The sequence below is a fragment of the Erithacus rubecula genome (genome assembly GCF_903797595.1).
Source record: "Erithacus rubecula genome assembly, chromosome: 24".
NCBI classification, from domain to species: Eukaryota; Metazoa; Chordata; class Aves; order Passeriformes; family Muscicapidae; genus Erithacus; species Erithacus rubecula.
The window spans coordinates 4,369,519-4,390,014 of record NC_136676.1 but is presented as its reverse complement, the minus strand read 5'-3'; the positions used below and the strand labels follow the sequence as shown (position 1 = coordinate 4,390,014).

The following is a 20,496-nucleotide window of genomic DNA, read 5'->3' as shown; positions in this document are numbered from 1 at the left end:
CCAACTCAGAGCACAAGTCACTGTAAGTCCTTGGTCTGTAATAACACTTGACCTCCCAGAGAAGCCTGAAGCACAAGCAAGCTTGGCTACAAGCAGTTGGGGAGTGTGTAATTCCCATTTTTGCTTTAGGAAGTTTTTAAGTGACATGACTGAACATCCACCAATGCCAAAACAAGGGACAGTGCCAGGGCTGCAAAAGCTGTTTTATTTTTCCATTCCATGTGCAAGTCCCAGCACAGGGATGTATTTGAATAGTAGCAGTTCAGTTAGAGCTCTGAGACACCATTTTTACCAGAATAGAGTCAGTTCTCTCCCTGACTTAGGGAGAGGTGTGAGTTCACACCAGTGCTCACCCACACATACAGGTAACCCACAGACTGCCAAACAAGAACTGCTCCAACTGCCTGTATTTTGGAAGGTAAAAATATGTGTGTGGGGCTCCAGGAGGGTAACTCTGGGCACCAGTGCTTGTATTCTGGCTCTGGGGACAGGGAGTCCAGCAGTGCCAGCTGGAGGAAGCTCTGAATGGACCTGAACCTCCTCAGCAAGAACAAAGCCAATGCTCAATCACAGCAACTCTCAGGGCACACACAGGGTCACTGTAATTCCCACAGAGATGGAGGATGGCCCTGAAATGCACTGGGACACACAAATTCTGCAGTTGACTCAACAAACCCCTTAAAAATGGAAGCTGTGCTCATGCCTGAACACAGAAACCGTTGCTTTAAAATGCATCCCTCAAGTTCTGACACCAATTAAATGCTTCTGACAGCAACTAAATGTTTACAGTTACTCCAGATAAAAATAAAATTCTGCAGAATGAGAAGTCAGCAAAGTGCTCTGGCATTCTGACTCCAGGTTGGACCCAGCAGAGGACCTCAGTTCCACGCTGTCAATTACTGCATTTCTCTTCAAAAATAATGATCCAGATGAAACACCAGAAGACAAAAAGTGATCTTGCAGAAAAATGTGACTGTGCTTGTTTCAAACATCATAATGATTTTCTCTACTGCATTCTGACATCCATCCATCTCTACCTTCAGTCCATGTTTGAAGATGCTGTTCTTTCTGTCCAGGCTGAACATTGAGGATCTCTGTTAAGGATGAAATTCTCCTTGCTGTAGCTCATCAGACTCTGGAGCCATTGCCTTCCCAGCAGGATGCTCTGCATCTTTTCTTTAAAACCCCAAACCATCTCACTGTGTACCAGTTGCATTGTTGAATATGTGGAAAAAAAAAAACTGAAAAAAGGAAATGGAATCCTCTCTCAGCTCAGGCAGCTGCTAACGGATCACAGTCAGCAGAGAGGAAACTGTGGCCAGGTCAGTTTTTGAAGGATAAAGTACTTTCAGATTCCCATCTGTGTCCACCACTCGCACCTGCTCCACCACCAAGGGTTGGTTCAAATTCCCTGGTCCACAGGGAGCATCCAATTCCACATCTGAACCAGAGCCTTCCTTGTTCTCCAAGGCAGATCTGTTCAGCTCTGCAATTTTCTGTTAAAAGCAAAATGCAGAGAACAACATCAATGCTGTGGCAGAGAATGAATGAGAGGGAGTAACAATACCACTAAAATACAAACCAGCTTTTGTGTTCTCAATGCATGTGAGCAATGACATGTTTGGTAGGAGCCCCCCCCCCCAAGAACAAGGGGATATTTTCCTGAACTCCCTACCAGGATAAGGGTGTCCATCACATCTTTGCAGATCTGTAAACTGGTATCACTTGTCACTTCCAGAAACAGGTCCCGTGTCTCTTTTCTAATCTGTAAAAGTTTCAGAAATAAAGCAATCAGCACTCAGAGCAGCTTACCCCACAGCCCCCTGAAAGTACACAGAGCTGAAGGCTTTCACTCAGTTTAATCAGGGCAAAGCTCTGCTGTTCATTACAAGTCAAAAACCATATTCTTGCCCTTTGACAAAGCCTTTGCAGGCAGGCTGGTGCTTTGGAACAGATTTCCAAAGGTAAAACTGTAACTCCAGATCCCTCTCAGTCTGACAGTGGAGCCTATATGATGCAGTCTGTAAGAGCTTTTACTTGGACTACAAGCAAAATTTTCACAGAACTGTGCATGTCTTTGAGTTAAAACATCTCTCAATAGAAAGAAACACGCTTAATTATTAATGTATTCCATGAATGGGAAGTACCTTTGTTTTCTCACTATTGGTTATTGGTGGGAAGGAAATCACAGCACCTTCAGCATCCACCAGGCACGGGTAGTTGTCTTTGCCATTCAGCAGCTGCAGGTACCTGCCATGAGAAACAAAGCAGCAAGAAGTGACTGAGAGAGCAGCTGGACACAATGGCAGGAAATAGTGACAGAAAGGAATTGTTGTGTGATCTCTGCATGAGCAGTGAACAGCACAGGGCAGGGCCACATGCTGTTTTTACAGCCCATATACTACTATATCAAGTTTACCTCCACACACCCTTCAATCCTCTCTGCTTCCATTCTATCTGCTGTTATGAACACATCTGTCACATCCCCAGTGCAGTCACCTAAATGTATGTGAGAAAACCACAACCAGCTACTGACCTGTGCAGCCCAGAGACGTTCTGACGTTTCTTCTGCTTCCGCTGCTCCTCAGCCTCCAGCTGCAGCTGGCGGAGAAGGTCCTTGGCCTTGATCTCCTTCCGACCCAGGGGCATGATCTGCAGATCATTTGAATTCAATTTCACTTAAACACCAGGTCTACAACACCCCCCTGTAAGCAAGTCAATAATTAAAGAATATTCCTGCATGTCTCCATGCCTTTTTCAGCATGGAAATACTTTCCATTTCACATGGACTGCTGTAACACCCACTCGAAAAACAGGCTCAGTCACTGGTAGTAAACCAGGCACCTGGTACAGCAGGACAGAAAATCAGTACAACCTCTGAAGTAAAGTTTCTGGAGTTTGTTTTCTAGGCTCTATGGGGTAAAAAAGTACCCTTAAGCCTTACCTTGAGCTCGTCAGGAGGCTGAACATCATATATCAGAGGAGCTTTGACCAGCTGCAAGTCGTGGGTGGCAATGGTGGCCACTGTGCGCTTCTCACAGATGTCCTCATGCAGCTTGGTCTGAAACATAAAGGATGCCATGGAAATAGATCAAAAAGTCAATGTGATTTATCCCTCCTACGTGCAGCTTCTTCTATATTTAATGTTAGCAGCACCACCACCTAGGTGACTGAAACAGTGCCCTTCCCTTCACCTGTATCTCCATTACAGCACAACTGCAAAGGCAGCAAAGCCTGACAACATGTGATAGGTTTCTCTAAAGGGAAACCAAGTTTTAAGTCAGAAAGCAATCCCATATACTCAAGTCTTGTAACCTGAAAGCAGCTCCCACCTGCCACCTAAGGGACAGGTGAGCAGCAGGCCCAGGGACAGGTCTGTGGGAAGGATACCTGTCAGATAGCTGGGTGTGTAACATGGTTTTAACACAGATGAGGGAAGCTGGAGCCAATCCAGGGAATATCTACATATGGACATGGGGTTATTTTTAGCTTTCAACAGGTTCCATAGCACTAACAAGTTGCTGTTACAGTCACAACACAAATGTGAGTGCATCCATTGCCCTCATGGCAGTATCTGAGCTCTGACATGTCCCTCCCAAAAACCAATTCTGCTGATTTCGGAGTGACTGGGCACGTGCTGCTGGCAGGGACCACTCACCCTGTACCTCACACCTACTGGGTGAGGAGCTCACCTTAAGTTTCACAAATTCATCTGCTGGAAGGAGCCTAGAACAATCTATTTCCAACTCTGCCAGCAACATTCCCATTCCAAATGAGTACCACAAGGCTGCAGCTGTTACCTGCATGGTCAGGAACCTCTTGAGAGCATTTCCCGGATTTAAGTTCACTCCTTTCAGCACACAGCACACGATGAAGGCTCGAACATCTTTGACACCCGAGCTCACTTTGACCACCAAAGGCGCTGGGTTCTCAGAGACGTGCAGAATCTTCACCAGCAGCTTGCTCACCTCTTCCATCTCATCCTGCTCCCCCTCCCCACTGTCCTTCTTCTGCTGCTTCTCCCTCTTCTTCTTCCTGACCTCCTCTCTGGCACTCTCGGCCTTGCCCTTCCCGCGGCCCCCGGCCCGCAGGTACTCCAGAATGGCCTTGGTCTGGCACCCATTGACCATCTTCTCCAGCCGCTTGTCCCTCAGCTGGTTGCCTCTGAAGTTGGCCTCCTTCAGGCGGGGGCAGTCGGCCAGCGCGGCGGGCAGCTCCCGCAGCTGGTTGTTGGCCACGTCCAGGCTCTGCAGGAGAGAGATGCGGGTCAGGGGTGCGCGATGGGGACCGGGGCAGGGCCGGGCTGGGCTCCCACCTTGAGCGCCGGCAGCGCCGCGATGTCCGCGCCCAGCTCGGCCACCTCGTTGTCGGCCGCGTCCAGGCGGCTGAGCAGCGGGAAGGGCGCGGGGAGCCCGGCCGGGGGCAGGAGCCCTCCGGGCAGCGCCCGCAGCCGGTTCCCGGACAGCAGCAGCTCCTGCAGCTGCGGCGCGGCGCGGGCGAGCCCCGGGCCCAGCTCCTGCAGCCGGTTCGCGCTCAGGTTGAGGCTGCGCAGCTGCGGGAAGGCCGGGGCCGCGTCCCCGGTGCCGTCGCCGGTGCCGCCGAGCGCGGCGGGCAGCGCCTCCAGCCCGTTGCCGGACAGGTCGAGCAGGCGGAGCGCGGGCAGCGGCCCGCCCAGCCCCGCGCCCAGCCCGGCCGGGCCCAGCGCGTTGCGGCTCAGCACCAGCGTGTGCAGCGCGGGCAGCGCGGCCGCCACGCCCGGGCCGAGCTCCCGCAGCGCCGCGCAGCCGCTCAGCTCCAGCGACTGCAGCAGCGGCAGCGCCAGCAGCGCCTCCGGCAGCCGCCCGCCGCCCGCCGCCACCCGCTCGGCCACGGCCGCGCCCGCCAGCGACAGCTCCCGCCGCCGCTCCCGCAACGCCGCCTCCAGCTCCGGCCACGGCCCCGCCGCCGCCATCGCGCCCCGAGCCCCGCCCGCAGCGCCGCCGCCCAAGCACCGCCCCGGGAGGGGCCGGGCCCGCCCGCGGGGCGGCTCCGGCCGCACGAACCGCGGCGGGAACGGGCCGGGAGCTGCTGCTGGGGGCAGTGATACCTTGAACAAGGGCAAAGCACGGCACCGCAGCGCTGCTGAGCCGCGGGTCTGCCCAGCGGCGCCGCACAGGTCCGGGCACAGCACGCACGTACAGCTCACACGGGTACAGCTCACATGGGTACAGCTTACACGGGTACAGCTTACACGGGTACAGCTCACACGGGTACAGCTTACACGGGTACAACACACGGGTACAGCTCACACGGGTACAGCTTACACGGGTACAACACACGGGTACAGCTCACACGGGTACAGCTCACACGGGTACAGCTTACACAGGTACAACACACAGGTACAGCTCACACGGGTACAGCTCACACGGGTACAAAACACAGGTACAGCTCACACAGGTACAACACACACAGGTACAGCTCACACGGGTACAGCTTACACAGGTACAACACACACAGGTACAACACACACAGGTACAGCTCACACGGGTACAGCTCACATGGGTACAGCTTACACAGGTACAACACATACAGGTACAGCTCACACGGGTACAGCTTACACACGTACAACATACAGGTACAGCACATACAGGTACAAGTCACGCCCAGGTACAGCTCGCACATGTACAAGTCACACAGGTACAGCTCACACAGCTCCGGTTACAGCACTCACATGTACAGCTGACACAGCTGCAGCACACACTGGTACCAGTGACACATAGATACAGCTCACACACATACAGCACACACTGGTACCAGTGACACATAGATACAGCACACTGCTACAGGGTTCATACAGGTACAGCACTCACAGGTGCTGCAGGAACCACAGCCTCACCCCCCTCCATACCAATTTCCATTGTAGCAGGTGGAAAATGCAGACGTACCCTCCAGATTGGCTAAAGTAATTTATTAAATATGTGCAATAAAAATAACTGACATTTAACACAAGTGACTCCTTTTCTTGATAAAATCTCCCAGATTTTAATATCTGATTTGTTCATCCAGCACTGAGGAACATGCAATCACTATAAATTGCTCTCTTGGGATGAGATCAACTCCTGCAGACATGGACATGAACCGTGCTCTGGGTGGATGCTCTGGAACCATCTCTGCAGTGACACATGAAAACACCTCAGCTGACACTCAGGGACAGTTCAAATGGACACAGAGCACACAGAAACCAGCCCTGAGCTCACAGTCACACTCTTTCCTTGCTTTCCTACTGAGACCCCATTGTTGCCAAATTCAGGCTCCAGACCAACATTTAGCAGACCTTCTTTCACTTCTCAGAACCACACCTGTGCAATGGCTTTTTTTCTGGAATATTTTGCTCATTCTTAGTGGCACAGCACCAGACTTCATGGTATTTTTCACTCCAGTGTTTATTTTGCCACTGCAGCAAATCCAGGTTGTTAATTAAGGAGGAATCCTGGTAAATCCACCTTTAAACATGACACTGGTGGCATTACTGTACTCCAAATGGGTCCTTTCACATTCTAAAAAAATGCCATTTTATTACTGCTAAGTTATTTTCTTAGTGTACCACAGAGTAGTTTTCATCCTTACACTTCTGAGCAAGATCAATGCTTGAGATATTTATTATTTATTCAGCATGCAGAATCAGGCTCTCAAATAGGAACCCATGTCACTAAAGGGAAAATAATAATACCTATATATATGTTCCCAATGTGTGTGTAATTATTGAGATATGTATTAGGAAGAGTTAGAGAAACAATTTATGCAAAGATTATTGAAATCCAAGCACACTGATCTCCCTGGAAAATCCATAAGATGGTAGGCAGGCTGCAGGCAAACTAGAAAAAACATATTACAAAATCAGCTTTTTATATACAAAACAACACCACAAAGTCACTCCATGGGAGCAAAACCCCCCCAGATTCCCCTCATATTATCCTGATCACTCATTCCTGTGCCTGTGGTACCAATTTCACACTGAAAAGCAACAGCTAGAATGTTACAGGTAGAGATGTAAGAATTGCTGCTTTGGTACAAAGCTTCATGCCTGGGGTCTTTATAGACTTTGTCTCTCTGAAGCTGTTAAAGTGGTACTCCAGTCTGTGGCTGGTTATTTTAATCAATATCTAACTAGAAAAGCTCAGTATTTGAGCTAAAAGTGCACTAAAACAGGCAAAAAGGTCTAAATTTACTAATTCAAGCTCTTCAGGGCCCAACCGAGATTGTTTTTTAGTTTCTGTAAGGGGCCATTTCTTGGGGATTCAGACTTGGAGGGTTTAGTTTAACTCTCCTGCCAAGGGGGCTCATAAGGCACTTGGTACACAGTGAGAGAGGCCACAATGTCCTGTCACCTCCTGCACATCCAGCCAGCCCTCTGGCTTTTCCACTGGTGCTAATTCCTGGGACTGAGCAGTGCTTTGGACACAGCTCTGCTGCCTTTAGAACCCTAAATCTGACAGACACATAAGGCCAGGCTTCCCCCACGTGTGACACCTCAGGGGACCCAGGGAAGAGACTTCTCTCCCCTGACATAATGAATGTGCTTGAACCTATTAAATTACAGACATGGGATTGGAAAGGAGAGCACAATTATCTGTCAAAATAATGTTTCTTTGTCCCAGAACATTTGGTATTTCCAACATGAGCATTCCTAGGAACAAAACCTGGTGCTGCAGTGACAGCAACGCTATGGGGATGACACCAGGCACTGCTCAAGGCTAAAAACATCCCATACAAAAGATGATAAAAGTGGCCCACAACTTTTAAATAGCTCTGAACAGCCATGTGCCAGTTATTCAGACAAAGGAAGAAATACTTGTCCTGTCATCGCTTTGAGTATGTTTTGCCAGTGTTTTTATTTGGGCCCCCTCGGGTTCTGATCTTGCTTCCCACTGAAGGAGGTTGAAACTTTGTTCCTGAAGGACCTGGTTTCCTTAAATGGTAGCCACCTACTTTGGCTGCAAAGAGAAAAACAGAGATTATTACTGCAAGATATACTAGATAAACATCTAGTCCCAGGAGTGAATTTAATCCACTGTTTTGATTCCCAAGATCTGTTAAGTCTGAATGACTGAAGCAACCAGAAGCTGGCAGGCACTGAGCCTCTGCATGTTCCACACCAGCAGGGGCCAGACTGAACAGTCAGGGCTCCTTTCCTATCTCTAGGAAACAGCTCTGGAATCAGAGCTTATCCAGGAAGGATTTATTTCTGTTTCCAAATTCTAAGCAGCAACAGACTAATAACTGACTGGCATCTCATTAGCCAGTGCAAACAGCAAAGCTGAGGACAGACAGACAACACTGTGGATCCAGTCCAACACCAGAAAATGCTGAGTTTAACCCCTATGATTCACTTAGATCAGCTGGAATGGGCAATCCCACAGCTCTTTCCAGGAACCTGGAATTGTGACATGCAGATATGAGCAGAGCACAGCTCAGAGCAGGTGACTGAACACACAGCTGACTAAAAAACTCCATAGTCTGAAGGAGGAAAGGTTTGGATGTTACTGGCCAAAAGTTCTGGAGCTGCAGGCAGTTTGTTTAACTTCTGTGTTCTGGAAATAAATGGATTTTCCATGTTCTTCATAAAGGCAACTGCTGAAAAAAACCATCACCTGACATCATCAATGTCTCTTTGATGGTGAAAAAGCTGCACAATGATAAATCTGCCAGGTTCCTGAGTCTGGAGTGGAAAGGAAAAGCAGTGCACAGCACCCACCTTTCAGTTCACCCTGTAATTAGGATCAGATTCCAACCTTTGATTGGACACTAAAAGCTAACTCAGGCTCTGGTTCCCTGTGTCAGCACTCAGGAGCTTTCCAGAACCCTGTTCAGCTGATTGTTCTATTCATGGTCATCTTGTTCTGCAGAAAAAACACTGAACTGATCAACTTCACAAATCTGCCAGTTTTCCCCACCAGCTGAGCTCAGGTCCTCTTTTTAACATGATTGTTATTGCACAATTTTGGGAATTTGCTCCCCAAGCACACTGCTCCAGGACAACACCTATCACCTAGCTCACCCAAATCCAAACCATGAGCTGCACAGACTCAGCTCTTGGAAGCACTTTCCATAAGCAAAGGCAACACAGTAAAAAGCATAAATATTATTATTATTATTATCATTAACTAATGTCTTACCAGGCTGCATCACAATAGTTTTGCTGATGGGGGAAGTTCTCCTCTGGTTCATTTTACATCCATCTTTGTCCATCAGGTGAGATCTCCAGGCCTGGAGTCAATTACAAAGAAGTGATATTACAACTCCAGCAAAATTATCCAACATTACATAAGCAAACTTATAATTGTGTAGAGACTTCATATCTACAGCACTTTAATCTGCTTTTTCAAACTATAAGCTCCTTGCTATGAAATACAAATTAATATTCCCACTATTTAAATATATCTTGAAAGGTCCATCACATTAAAACAACCCATAACAATATCTGCCCAGTGTGAAGGGTGGCCTCACCTCTTCTCCAGGGGGAAAGTTCTCATGGCACAAAGGACAGTGATTTGCCACATTTTCTGGTTTGGCAGCTGAAATTGTTTGAAAAATCATGTAAGAATTGTAAATAAAGGCTAATTTCAGACACAAGAAAAGAATTTCCACAGCAAGTAGCATATAACTACCCCATGTCTAATCTAGTTCCTGCCCTGTTATCACTGACTGCTCCCAAAGAAACCCTGTGTTTAACAAGATTAAAAGGAATCTCAGAATCCAGAATCATTGGATTGGAAGGAACCTTAAAGATAATCCAGTTCCTCTCTGTCCTGTCAGTCCAGGCCTCTCTCCACCTTTCTTGTAGCCCCTCCAGCCCCTACTGGGGTCACCCCAAAGTCTCTTCTTCTCCAGTCAATCCCAGTTCTCTCAGTTTTTCTCAACAGCAGAGGTGACCCATTCCTCTGATGAACTTGGTGCCTCCTCTGCACTCATTCCAACAGGTCTATGTCCTTTCTGTGCTGTGACAGTGCTTATTCTACAGGGAAATGGAAGAGACTTTCCAGTCTTTTCACTCACCCTCCCCACACACATTCACAGAGGCCAAGCACTAGAAAACTCAAGCATTTATCCCACATCTTTTCCCTCCTGAGGATTTCCTTAGATCCCTAAGTCCAAAACACAAGCAGCCTGACTTGCTAAGAATCCCTGGTGATTGAAAGTCTGAACCTCTGATGTTCCACCTCCCTGTTTGGAGCTACTCACAATTGCAAATCTTGCTCTTTATGTGTCTGGGCAGCTCATCCCTGAGCACAGCCTCTCTGCAGCGTGGGCACCTCCCAAAGTTGTCCCTTTTGTCACAGTCAGTCAGCAGGTGCTCTGTCAGGCTGGCAATCTCCAGCATCTGCAACACAGCCAGCAAGGTTTGTGCTGAGCAAATAGGGATGGGATTAAAAAAAAATATCAGCTTAGCCTCACCTTCCAAAATGACAAAGGGAAAATTTGGTTTCAGTCCACTTATTAACTCATTTTCTAATGATGATCTTTTTCAAAAGCACTACCCCAATTACATGGGTGTGTGCAGAATTCACCTGGGCAAGTGTTAGATATCTTACAGTGCCTCTAAACAAGAATAATAACAGTTCCTGTCTTAGTAGCTCTGGGAAGTTCATTCTGACCTGTTTGCAGTGCTCACATCGGGTTAACATGGGGCAGTGCTTCCAGTAATGCAGATCCAGCCCTTCCTCTGTGAAGGACTCATTCCTTTCACCACAAAAAATACACAAGCTGGGAAAAAAATACAAACATCAGTGATATCAGAGAGAAATGGATGAGCCCTGTTCCTTCTGTTCCAAGCTGTTCTCAAAAACAGCCAGTATCTTGAAGAGTTTCTTTTCCCTCTGTAGAGCTGAGCTTAGGATGGGGCAGGTACTGAGTTGTAATTTAGGGTAAATACAACTACAGAGCATTTTTTCTTATAGAATGACAAACTTCATTCAAGTTCTTAGAGCAGCTCACCAAATCTGGCTTTTCTGGCTCCAGAATTTCCAAGTGCTTCTTCTATGCCCTCCCCCTACAACACCCAGCAAAACCACACCACATTTTTCCCTTATTTCACACAGGCAGCTGAGCATTAAACTGTGGCTATTTCTTATCTCACAAGCAAATACTCAAAAAAAAAAAAAAACCAAAACAAAATCGAAGTCACACTATCCAAGAACTTAAAAAAAAAAAAAAAAAAAAAAAAAAAAAAAAAAAAAAAGCACCTAGGACTGCCTGGTGATAATTCCAGAACTGTTAGAAGAGATTTTAGTCTTTATTGCTTCACTGCTGAAGGCATTAGCTTTGATCTACTGGAAAAACATTATTACTGTTAGGAGCTCACAGGTGACACCAAGGGCTTAAGGTTATTAGAGGTTCATCTCACTTACTTATCCAGGTAATTTGCAACAGAGGAAAGTTCCTCCTGAATCTTTGCTGCTGTAGACTGGGGGCTTTTGTATACCTGGGAACCTGTAAGGAGAGAACTATTAAACCAAGATCACATTTTATTTCATCTACATTTTTTAACTCTTATTTAAAACTACCTACCTTGATTCTTTGTCCTCTCCAAGACTGATTCTTTCTCCTGTTGAACAAAGAAACTTAACTCAGAAATTTGCCTTCCAGAGAGAAAGGGAACACATTATATTCTGATTTCTCTATGGAATTTAAAATTTAGAAGCAGAGCCAATGAATTACAACATTTGTGCTTCTGGTTCTATAGCAAATCTTTTGTATTAAGGTATTATTTTATATTATAAAGGTATTAATTAAGAATACAAATTTTACACTATAGTAGGAAAAAAAAAACAACTAGATTTTAAGTTGGACTGCTGAGGGGAAAAGTCCCCCAGGGTATGTCTGGAGTTTCTCACTCTTTTTAATGAGGCAACATCAATCAATGTTTGTTATCTAAGTCCATGATATCCAAGCAGCAAAGGATTAAAACAACCTTATACTGAAATATGCTCACCTCTTCAGTTTCAACCTCTGCTTGTAACTCTAACTTCAGAGCTGCTGGGTGATCTTTTAGAACTTCCATTTCTTCCTCTGTCTGTTTCTCTGCTTCTCTTGCTGCTTTTCTCCGTGCCTAACAGGGAAATAAACACCATCAGCTCCAAAAGCTTTGGAACCACCCCTCATACACAAGAGACTGCAAAACACATCAGCACAGAACTCATGCAGGACAAGAAACATCCTGCTTGGTAAAGTTATGGGTGTGATACAGTGACACCTCCCTCTTCCCAAATACCTGAAAGGAACACACAGCACAGCCTTTGGGCTTACTGTTCCCAAGGACAGACAGAAGAAAAAAACATTTGTGTTTTTTCCAAACTGCTTGTCCATCTCATTATTTCTTGTTGGTTTTATTCCCAAGAATGAGGGAACACACTCAGTGGAACATTAACCACACACCCAAAGACTCTGCTACCTGTGCAGTGCCCACAGCCACAAAACCAGGACACCAAAAGCCACATCTGAAGCCCTTTACATTCTGCCTCTCATGCCATACCCTGAGCTCAGTGTCAGAGGATTTCCCATCGATTTTGGCAAACCCCTCAAAGAGCGTTTTGTAGCGCACGGTTTTGCGGGCGCCGGCGTCGTCGGGCGGGAGATATTCCAGCACAGCTGCCCTGTGCTCCCTGTACATGGCAAAGATGATCCTCAGCACCACCTCTCGCACTTCCTGAGCCCTGTGCTCCAGAGCTCCTGTGGCAAACTGAAAATCATTATTAAAAAAAAAGTTAGGTGTAACGGGGTGGTGTTTTGCATCACTTCATTAGTGGCTTGTCTGAAGTTTTTTCACGGAGTTTTTCTCATGTTTGGGCTTGGTTATCTATTAAATCTTATCTAAAGTATAGAGAGTTCTGCAACACCTGTAGCTACCAGCTAGAAGCAAGAAAATGGAGGAAGATTCAGATGCTGAACAGTCCAATAGAGAATTACACCTATATTATTGATACTTTTGACCCAATAACCAAACTCCTGTGACCTGCAATGCAGCACTAACTGCCCAACCAGGAACTACTGCCTGAAACCATGAAGAAGAAGAAGGAAGAATATCAAAAAGGAGAAAACAGCCAAACCCCTCCATCTTGTCCCATAACTATTACTATATTCTAAAACCTTCAAATTTAAAACCCTTCACCATGAGAAATCACACATTTCTATTTAACTACATGCCCATGACTTTAACTCCATTACTTAAATTTGGAAGCCTTCTCCAAAGCATCAGGTCAAAGGCAGAGGGTCAGTGCTAGAAAGCACAGAAAGCTCAAAACCCCAGGTCTCTGGGATCCAACAGTTATGTCTCTCTTTTCTCACATTTTTAAGGACTGGTTTATTAATTTAAGACTCTCCCATAGCAGAAGAAATCTTTCTACAAGACAGGTTTTTGCAAACACTTTTTAACCTATTGGTTCTTTTTTTCCAGATATTAATATTTTGCTTCATAGAATCCCAGAATGGTTTGGGTTGAAAGGGATCTAAAAGCTCATCTCATTCCACCCCATGGGAAGAGACACTTCCTAGCAGACCAGGTTGCTCCAAGCCCCATTCAACCTGGTTTATAAATTACCAGCACTGTTAATCAGGGGAATACACCTCTTCAGGAATTCTCAAGCACTCCAAAAAAGCCAAGCATGCCCCCAGAAAACCATCAGAAAATCCTCCATGTGCTGTAACCATGACCTCTTACCTTCATGACGTTGTTGATGGTAAATCCAGAGTTTTCTGTCCCCATGGCTTCCAAGAGAGATTCCACCAATTCCACATGACTCATTGCCAGATGTGTTGGGCAGTTTGGTTTTAATGTTTTAACCAGGTGGACTGGAATAATCTGGAGAGGCTTTACTTCAGGGCATAGTGCCATTTCCTAGAAACACAGAGTCAGTGAGCAAGCAGATGCCAGATAAGGACAATTACCTGTCTCTGCAGAGATTTTTCTCATCTTTGTAGGTCACTTGCAACAAAGAACACAAAAGTTGCAACAGCAGCAGGTACCCCCAGACTGCTCCAGGTGACCCTGATGTGGCAGGGAGTTGCACTGGATGATCTCCAGAGGGCCCTTCCAACCCCAGCTATTCTGTGATAAATTGTGATAAGCTGCAACACTTCACAGCAGCCAACCCCAGTCTCACAGCCCACCTTGCTCAGGTATTTCTCACCTGTGAGCTCCCTAATTTGAAGGGAAACACTCACCTGGATGAAGGTTGAAGCCACAAGACGAAGACGGGATGAGGAGTCTCCTGTTCTAGAAAGCAAATCTGGCAGGGTTTTTTCCACACAATGAGAAGTTTCTAGCTTCCCTAGTTTGTGTTTTGGTATATATTGGGTAATAACCATTTTTAGAAGTTTCAGGGAAGTCTGAAAAACCTAAGTTAAAAAGAAAAAGGAAACACTGAGCAAAAATAACAGAGACCTCTGTTTTCAGACAATAACAGTAAGATCTAGTCTTAATCTGGAATCACACCCTTAATGGAAGCTACTTCAGACAACTGTCTTCCAGAAAACCTGTTGATAGGTCATAGATGAAAGACTTCAGAAATTGCTTCTCAAAGAGTACCATGATTTTCTTCTTTTCTTCTTATTACAGGTTTATTCGATGCCCAAGTGTCCTTCAGCTAAGTGCAGACCCTTGAGCTGGAAACTAGAAGTTACTTCATTGCTGTATTTCAGCTTAAACAAAGAAAAAGGATCAACCTCACTGCACATTTACTGCATCAGCTCATGGCTCAGCCCAGGGCAGTTTTCTCCATCTGTTCAATGCAAGACATTGCCCAGTTGTTTTGGGAGTTTTGAGGGACTATGTTTTGATTTTGGATTTATTCAACAGTAGATTTATAAACTATTTGTTCAAAGTATCCTAACCCCGTGGTTCTGCAATTTTAGCTGCCAGCTCTTTGCTGAAGCATCAAACTTACTGAAGACACAGTGTCTTTGATGGCCCTCCTCACAAGGAAAACAGCAGCCCTCAGCATGTTCCTTAAATCCTCCTTTGGAGTGTCCACTGACACTTCCATCAGCTTCTTGTACACAGTCAGTAAAGCATCTTCTCGACATGACCAAGTTCTGGAATATGCTCCTGAAACCTGAGCACAGAACAAGTCTATCTCTTAAAATGTCCCTACAGATATTTCAATACATATTTAACATTTATATAGAGAACCAGCTCCAAAGAATTTATGAACTGAAGCATGAAATCCCCAGGTGTTCCCCACAGCAGTATGGCTTTATTAAAAGCACATATTTTGAAATGCAATGAGTGAAATGGGACTAACAGGTCAGGTTCATGGAGCCCTTCCAGGCACAAAGAGGGTTTCTCTCCCTGCAGAAGACAATGGCAGTTACGGGTGTTCTGGGTCCATACCCTAAAGCAGTCTGCTGGATCCTGTTTATCAGCACATCAAGTAATTGATCAACAAAGCTACAGATTTGTAGAAATGCTGTAAACAGGCATCAATAGACCCAAGGTCAAATTTTAAGCTCAGATTTCAAAATAGCAGCTTTGAACACATAAAAATCCTCTCAACACAGAGCACAATAACACATGGTTTTGTTTTACTGGGTTTTCAGTTTGTTTTACTGGTTTTTACCAAAGTCTCTCCAAAAACTTCCACAACAGGGCTGGCTTCCCTCAGAGCCTTCTCTGTGAGTGCTTCAGGCTCCCCAGTATTGCCAGTCCTTGAAGCATCACCCATGTCCTCTTCAGTCACCTCTGGCTCAAGGTAGGCAACAGCTTCATCCACCTGCCTGCAGATGGCTGGGAGAGGTCTCTCATCATAAGGTAAAAATTCAACCTAGCAGAAAAGATAAAATTTGCTGTCCAGGAAATGGCTCAGATGTGAAGTGGTTTTATCACTAATTGGATTCACCCCAGTGCAATTTCCTCACACTAAAGCAGCATCACTCCCCAGTTAACCATGAGAATAACCACATTATTTAGAGGGTTGGACATCAGATTGTTTGTTCTGACAGCAACAGAGGGACCACTACTCACATTTTCCTTGGAAAACGCTTCTTTGGAGGTTGTGGGCTGAGTCTGAGGAGAAAGAGGGGACTGGTAGGGAACAACAGACTCAGAAGAAGAAGGATCCAGCAGCTGCTCCTCCAGCACAGGCTCTGCCCTCCGGGGCTCTCCTTGGGGTGAGTCTGTGGGCTCAGGAGGGGAGCTCTGGGGGCTCTCAGTGCCACTCACAGATCTCAAAGGCAACTCGGCGGGCTTTTGGATCTGAGAAAGGGAAGAGGATTTTTACAGCAAGGCTAAAAATGTGCTCAAATCAGTCAGCACAGCTACAACTCTGTCAACATGCTTCTGGGGATTTCAAGTAAACACTGAACCTGGCTCACAGGTGTGTCAGCGTTCCCACTGGATGTAGCTTTATGAAACAGTCAGAAAATAATTCTGTGTGGGTGCATGTGTGTAAAACTTCCTGTTCAGAGAACATTACATAACTGTATGTACATAAAAAAATCACATGGATTCTGTATGGTTAGCCTTGATACCACTCTAAGCCTCCTCTACCCCTTCAAAATATGAGGAAGTACTTTATTCATCTGCATCAGGTAGTCTTGAAATTATGCAAAACATTCAGGATTCCAATGCCATTTTCTTGAGACCTCAACAGTTTAATGGGATATATGGAAAACTAAGTATATTCATAAACCACCACATTGAGAGTCTGAGGCTGGAGAAATCCACAATCCAAACAAAATTCAAAACTGAAACACTTTACTAAATCTCAAAATTCCCATTAACCTGTGAATGAAGTTTGGTTGCTCTGCCATTTCTATTTAGAACACCCTCCTGAGTTTGGAGTAACAGCACCCACCAGCAGCTGTGCATCCAGGAGGTCGTGCAGGTCCAGCTGCTGGTACACCTTCAGCCTGTACTCATCCATCTGCTCCTTCTTTTTCTTGGCAAGGTCATAATCCTCCTTCTCTACGGCGTAACGCTTCTCCACCTCGTACCGGCCGAGCCGCTCGCCCACCTAGGATTGGTACAAACACCTACTGAAAATCATTACAATTTCACACAAACAACAAGGCTTTGATGGGCCACTGGAGCTCTGCTGCACTTAGGTGTCAAAAGATCTTCCAACAGCACCTTCTGCAAGTCAGCAATGGCCTGTTTGAGCTTCTTGGCGTGGTCGTAGCACTCGAGACGCACAGCTTCCCTCTTCTTCTCATCCAGCCTCCGGATTATCTGAGCCACTTCTGGGTCCTGGTACATGTCAAAGGCCAAATCGTCCAGAGGTGAAATGGAGTCACCCTTCCTGAAGGTATAAAGTGAATAAAGTAAGCTACAATAAGGCAGGCTTCTTTTTTCCTTAGCAGGGAATTAACAAAACACAGAGAGCAACGACTATTTTACACCAAGCAGAGGTTTTGCCAGGGTATATGTAAAGAACATCCTTACCCAAGGTAAGTTCCATCCAAGGCAGGATCATCCAATTTAATTCCCAAGTAATGGTCTATCAGCTTATCTCTGGAAGGCTTTGGAAGGGTGAAAAAAAAAAAAAAATCTTAATGCACATTCACCAACATCAGGCATGTGTTCAAGACAGAATTCTGACTTGCCACAGCCAACATAAGCTCTGCAATGTAGACCACTTGTGTTTTGGGGCACATTCAAGCAAGAGAACCTGGAGACATAGAAGATGAAAATGTCCCAGCTAATTCTATTTTAGTTTTTGTATTCCCACATTAGGCTCAACTTTCTTGCTTCAAGAGAACATTTTAAATAAACTAATGCAAACAGCTCTGCTAAAACACAGAGCTGGCACAAGAATGGTTCATCCCATTACATCAGGAACCTGTACCTGAAGAAATGGAACATCAGTAAAAGGACAGGGATGCTTTTGACTTACACTGCTCATGAGGTCATTGCCATAGTCTGCTGGTTCCCCAATAATGTTCACAGCCACCAGGGCAACCTGCAGAAATTCACAAAAAATGGCAGTGTGTAAGCTCATTCCTTTTTTTCTTGGGAGAAAATCCAGGGCCTGTGGTCAAGAGTGTGATATGAAAGCACAGAAAAGCACTGAATCCCAAATTTGCCTCCTGCTCCACTGAAAATGTATCACCAAATCTACAACCCCACTGTGGTCCCAGCAGAATTGAGGCAGGTGTTTGTGGTGGCTGTGCAACATCTTCACTTAATGCCACAACAGATCCAAAACACTCAGAGTTGCTTTGTGACCCCAAAGCTGTTCTCAGAGGTCAATACAGACCCTGCTAAACCTCAGCACAAACAAGAGTGACAATGTGACCTTGACTAGTTTTTTCTGGTTGAGGTGCATCCACCTGATCCCAACTCACTTCTAAACTGTTACTTGTGTTTTGTGCTTTAAAACAAACTAAAACAAAGGAGCCTTCAACCAACACTTTTTGTTTCTACAAATCAAGAGAGAAGATTTCTGTGCCTGCTCTTTACTGTGGAAGTGTCACCTAGATTACCAGGTAAAGACTTCTAACTCACCTGCCCATACAAGTTGTATTTATTGGCATAATTTTTATGGAAAATCAGCTTCAGGTACTGGCCAACTGCATCCATATACACAGATTTCAACTCTCGAGCTCTGAAATCAGTCTTCTCATTGTCTGAGAGAGGGACATAACTGGGAAGGAAAACATAACACATGAGCAGGGGATACATCCAAACACACAGGTGGATTTCTGACCCTGAGTTTAAAACTCCCTCATAACTGAAACAATGTGTGCTGTCACCTGGCAAACAATTCACCTGCATCTCCAGCTTTGGCATGGATATACATAAATCCAGGATCTCTGAGCTGCTCACACAGCACGTCCACATCACACACAACCCACAGTATTATTTTCCCCTGAAGCTTTTCTGATTAAGACAATAAACTGATCCAGAACTTTCTATCTCACCCAAGTCTCTGAAACCTCTCTGATTGATATGGAGCAAAGTATTCAGGAAGACTTTCACTGATGTAGAACTCAATTTTGCTTGCAATCATGTACTGGTGAGCGAGCAGCTGCAGCTTTCGGATCCGACACCTCTCCACCAACTGCAGGATGATTTCCTGGGGGTACTGACAGAGCCTGAAAGAGACACAGTTTCCCAATTCAATCATCATTTTAAAGCAGACTTCAATTCCAACTTGAGCAACATTTAATTATGGAACTTTCAAGTAATTAATTGTAAGCAAACATTATAAATATTGTAAGAATCCCAAGAGTAGAGTGGAAACACTTTTCCCTTCCTTTTACTGCATACATATGCTCAGGTGCCTCACATATTTAGAAGATGTGCTGAGTCAAATGTATTTTTCATACTAAGCCAAAGCAGTTACAAACTCCAAGACTGCCAAGAACAAAAACAGTTCCCATTTTCATTCTCCAGGCCTTTATTTAAATACAATACAGTGCCTTTAGGTGCTAACAAGGTGCCGGTTTCCCCCCAGGATGAGGTTTCATGGGATTAAAGTAATTTTTTTTTTGCTTTATCAGTTTGGTTTGGGATACTATAAACTGCTCTGACCATGCCACTCATTTTAAAGTTGGTGCTTCAGAAATTCAGTGCTCCAAGCCCATCCCCTGGCAGTACCTGGGCGACCGCCACCCGTTCACTGTCGGCGCATGAACCATCAGCTCCCGAGCACTGAACCCATCCTCGTGTCCCGACGAACTGACCACCGTGAAACCGATCTTGTGGGGCATCCTGGGGAGCTGAGTAGGTCACAGCCACAGCCTTCAAGCTTAAACTCATCCCTGGAAGCATGACAAAAACCCACTGAGGCACTACAGTCAAAGAATTGCGTCCTGTGGTCTGCTGAGTCAGTAGATGGTGAGTGCAAATATATATTTCCTTTAATTAATATTGGCCACATAAATGCTCTTTTGGTGCCGGTTTGATCAGTGCTGAGCAAAACGAGGATTGAGATCACTTGCAGAGAAGTCTGCCAATAAATTAAACCTGCTAAACCAAGATGAACCTTGAAACTAAGAGCAACAAGTACCAAACCTGTACCTGCACCATGCTCTGTGTCTTGGAGCCAGACGAACAAAAAGCAAAGCACAAGGTCAGTTTAGTCTCTTTGGGTAAGGCACGCACCCACCGCGGCACTGCCGGGCACACAAGCACCGGGCCCAGCGCTGCCATGGCACCAACACCGGCCCCGTCCCTCCCTCCCCTCGCCGGCCCCAACCCCTCAGGAGGCGCAGGCCCGGAAAGGTCACGGCCGCACCGTTCCGGGGGCTCAGCCAGGACGGGCGGCGGACAAAGCCCGTGAGAGCCTGGCGGGCCCTCGGGGGGTGCCCGGGGCGGAGGGAGAGCGGAGAGCGGGGAGAAGCGCCGGGCCCGGCCCCACCTGGATCAGAGCGGCCCCATCGCCGCTCTCATGGCAACGCGGCCCCGCCGCGCAGGCGCGACCGCCCCGCGGCCCCGGGGCGCCTGCGCGGGGCGGCCCCGGCCCCGGCCCGGACAGCGACACCGGCACCGGGCGGGGAGCGACACCGGTTCAGCTCAGT

General features: G+C 46.2%; 2 protein-coding genes across 3 annotated transcripts; both read right to left on the bottom strand.

Annotated features, from left to right (window-relative positions):
• Nucleotides 1-148: 148 nt before the first annotated feature.
• LRRC47 (leucine rich repeat containing 47) lies at nucleotides 149-4,966 on the bottom strand. The gene is made up of 7 exons (XM_079325987.1): nucleotides 4,316-4,966; nucleotides 3,801-4,247; nucleotides 2,945-3,061; nucleotides 2,537-2,652; nucleotides 2,148-2,250; nucleotides 1,676-1,765; nucleotides 149-1,496 (listed from the first exon to the last, which is right to left on the bottom strand). The coding sequence occupies exons 1-7, from the start codon at nucleotides 4,949-4,951 to the stop codon at nucleotides 1,284-1,286; spliced, it is 1,722 nt and encodes a 573-aa protein (XP_079182113.1). The 5' UTR covers nucleotides 4,952-4,966; the 3' UTR covers nucleotides 149-1,283.
• Nucleotides 4,967-5,933: 967 nt separating this feature from the next.
• CEP104 (centrosomal protein 104) lies at nucleotides 5,934-20,463 on the bottom strand. Of its 2 annotated transcripts, none has more exons than XM_079325966.1 (22): nucleotides 20,337-20,463; nucleotides 19,574-19,737; nucleotides 18,895-19,068; nucleotides 18,479-18,617; nucleotides 17,868-17,933; nucleotides 17,417-17,493; nucleotides 17,105-17,273; nucleotides 16,830-16,988; nucleotides 15,998-16,228; nucleotides 15,594-15,797; nucleotides 14,922-15,089; nucleotides 14,200-14,373; nucleotides 13,697-13,873; nucleotides 12,512-12,718; nucleotides 11,972-12,088; nucleotides 11,548-11,584; nucleotides 11,388-11,469; nucleotides 10,635-10,743; nucleotides 10,222-10,360; nucleotides 9,487-9,554; nucleotides 9,156-9,246; nucleotides 5,934-7,973 (listed from the first exon to the last, which is right to left on the bottom strand). In XM_079325966.1, the coding sequence occupies exons 2-22, from the start codon at nucleotides 19,684-19,686 to the stop codon at nucleotides 7,840-7,842; spliced, it is 2,835 nt and encodes a 944-aa protein (XP_079182092.1). In that variant the 5' UTR covers nucleotides 19,687-19,737; nucleotides 20,337-20,463; the 3' UTR covers nucleotides 5,934-7,839. The 2 variants fall into 2 exon arrangements, with proteins under 2 accessions (XP_079182092.1, XP_079182093.1); XM_079325967.1 differs by lacking the exon at nucleotides 20,337-20,463 and adding an exon at nucleotides 19,997-20,014.
• Between the last annotated feature and the right edge of the window lie 33 nt (nucleotides 20,464-20,496).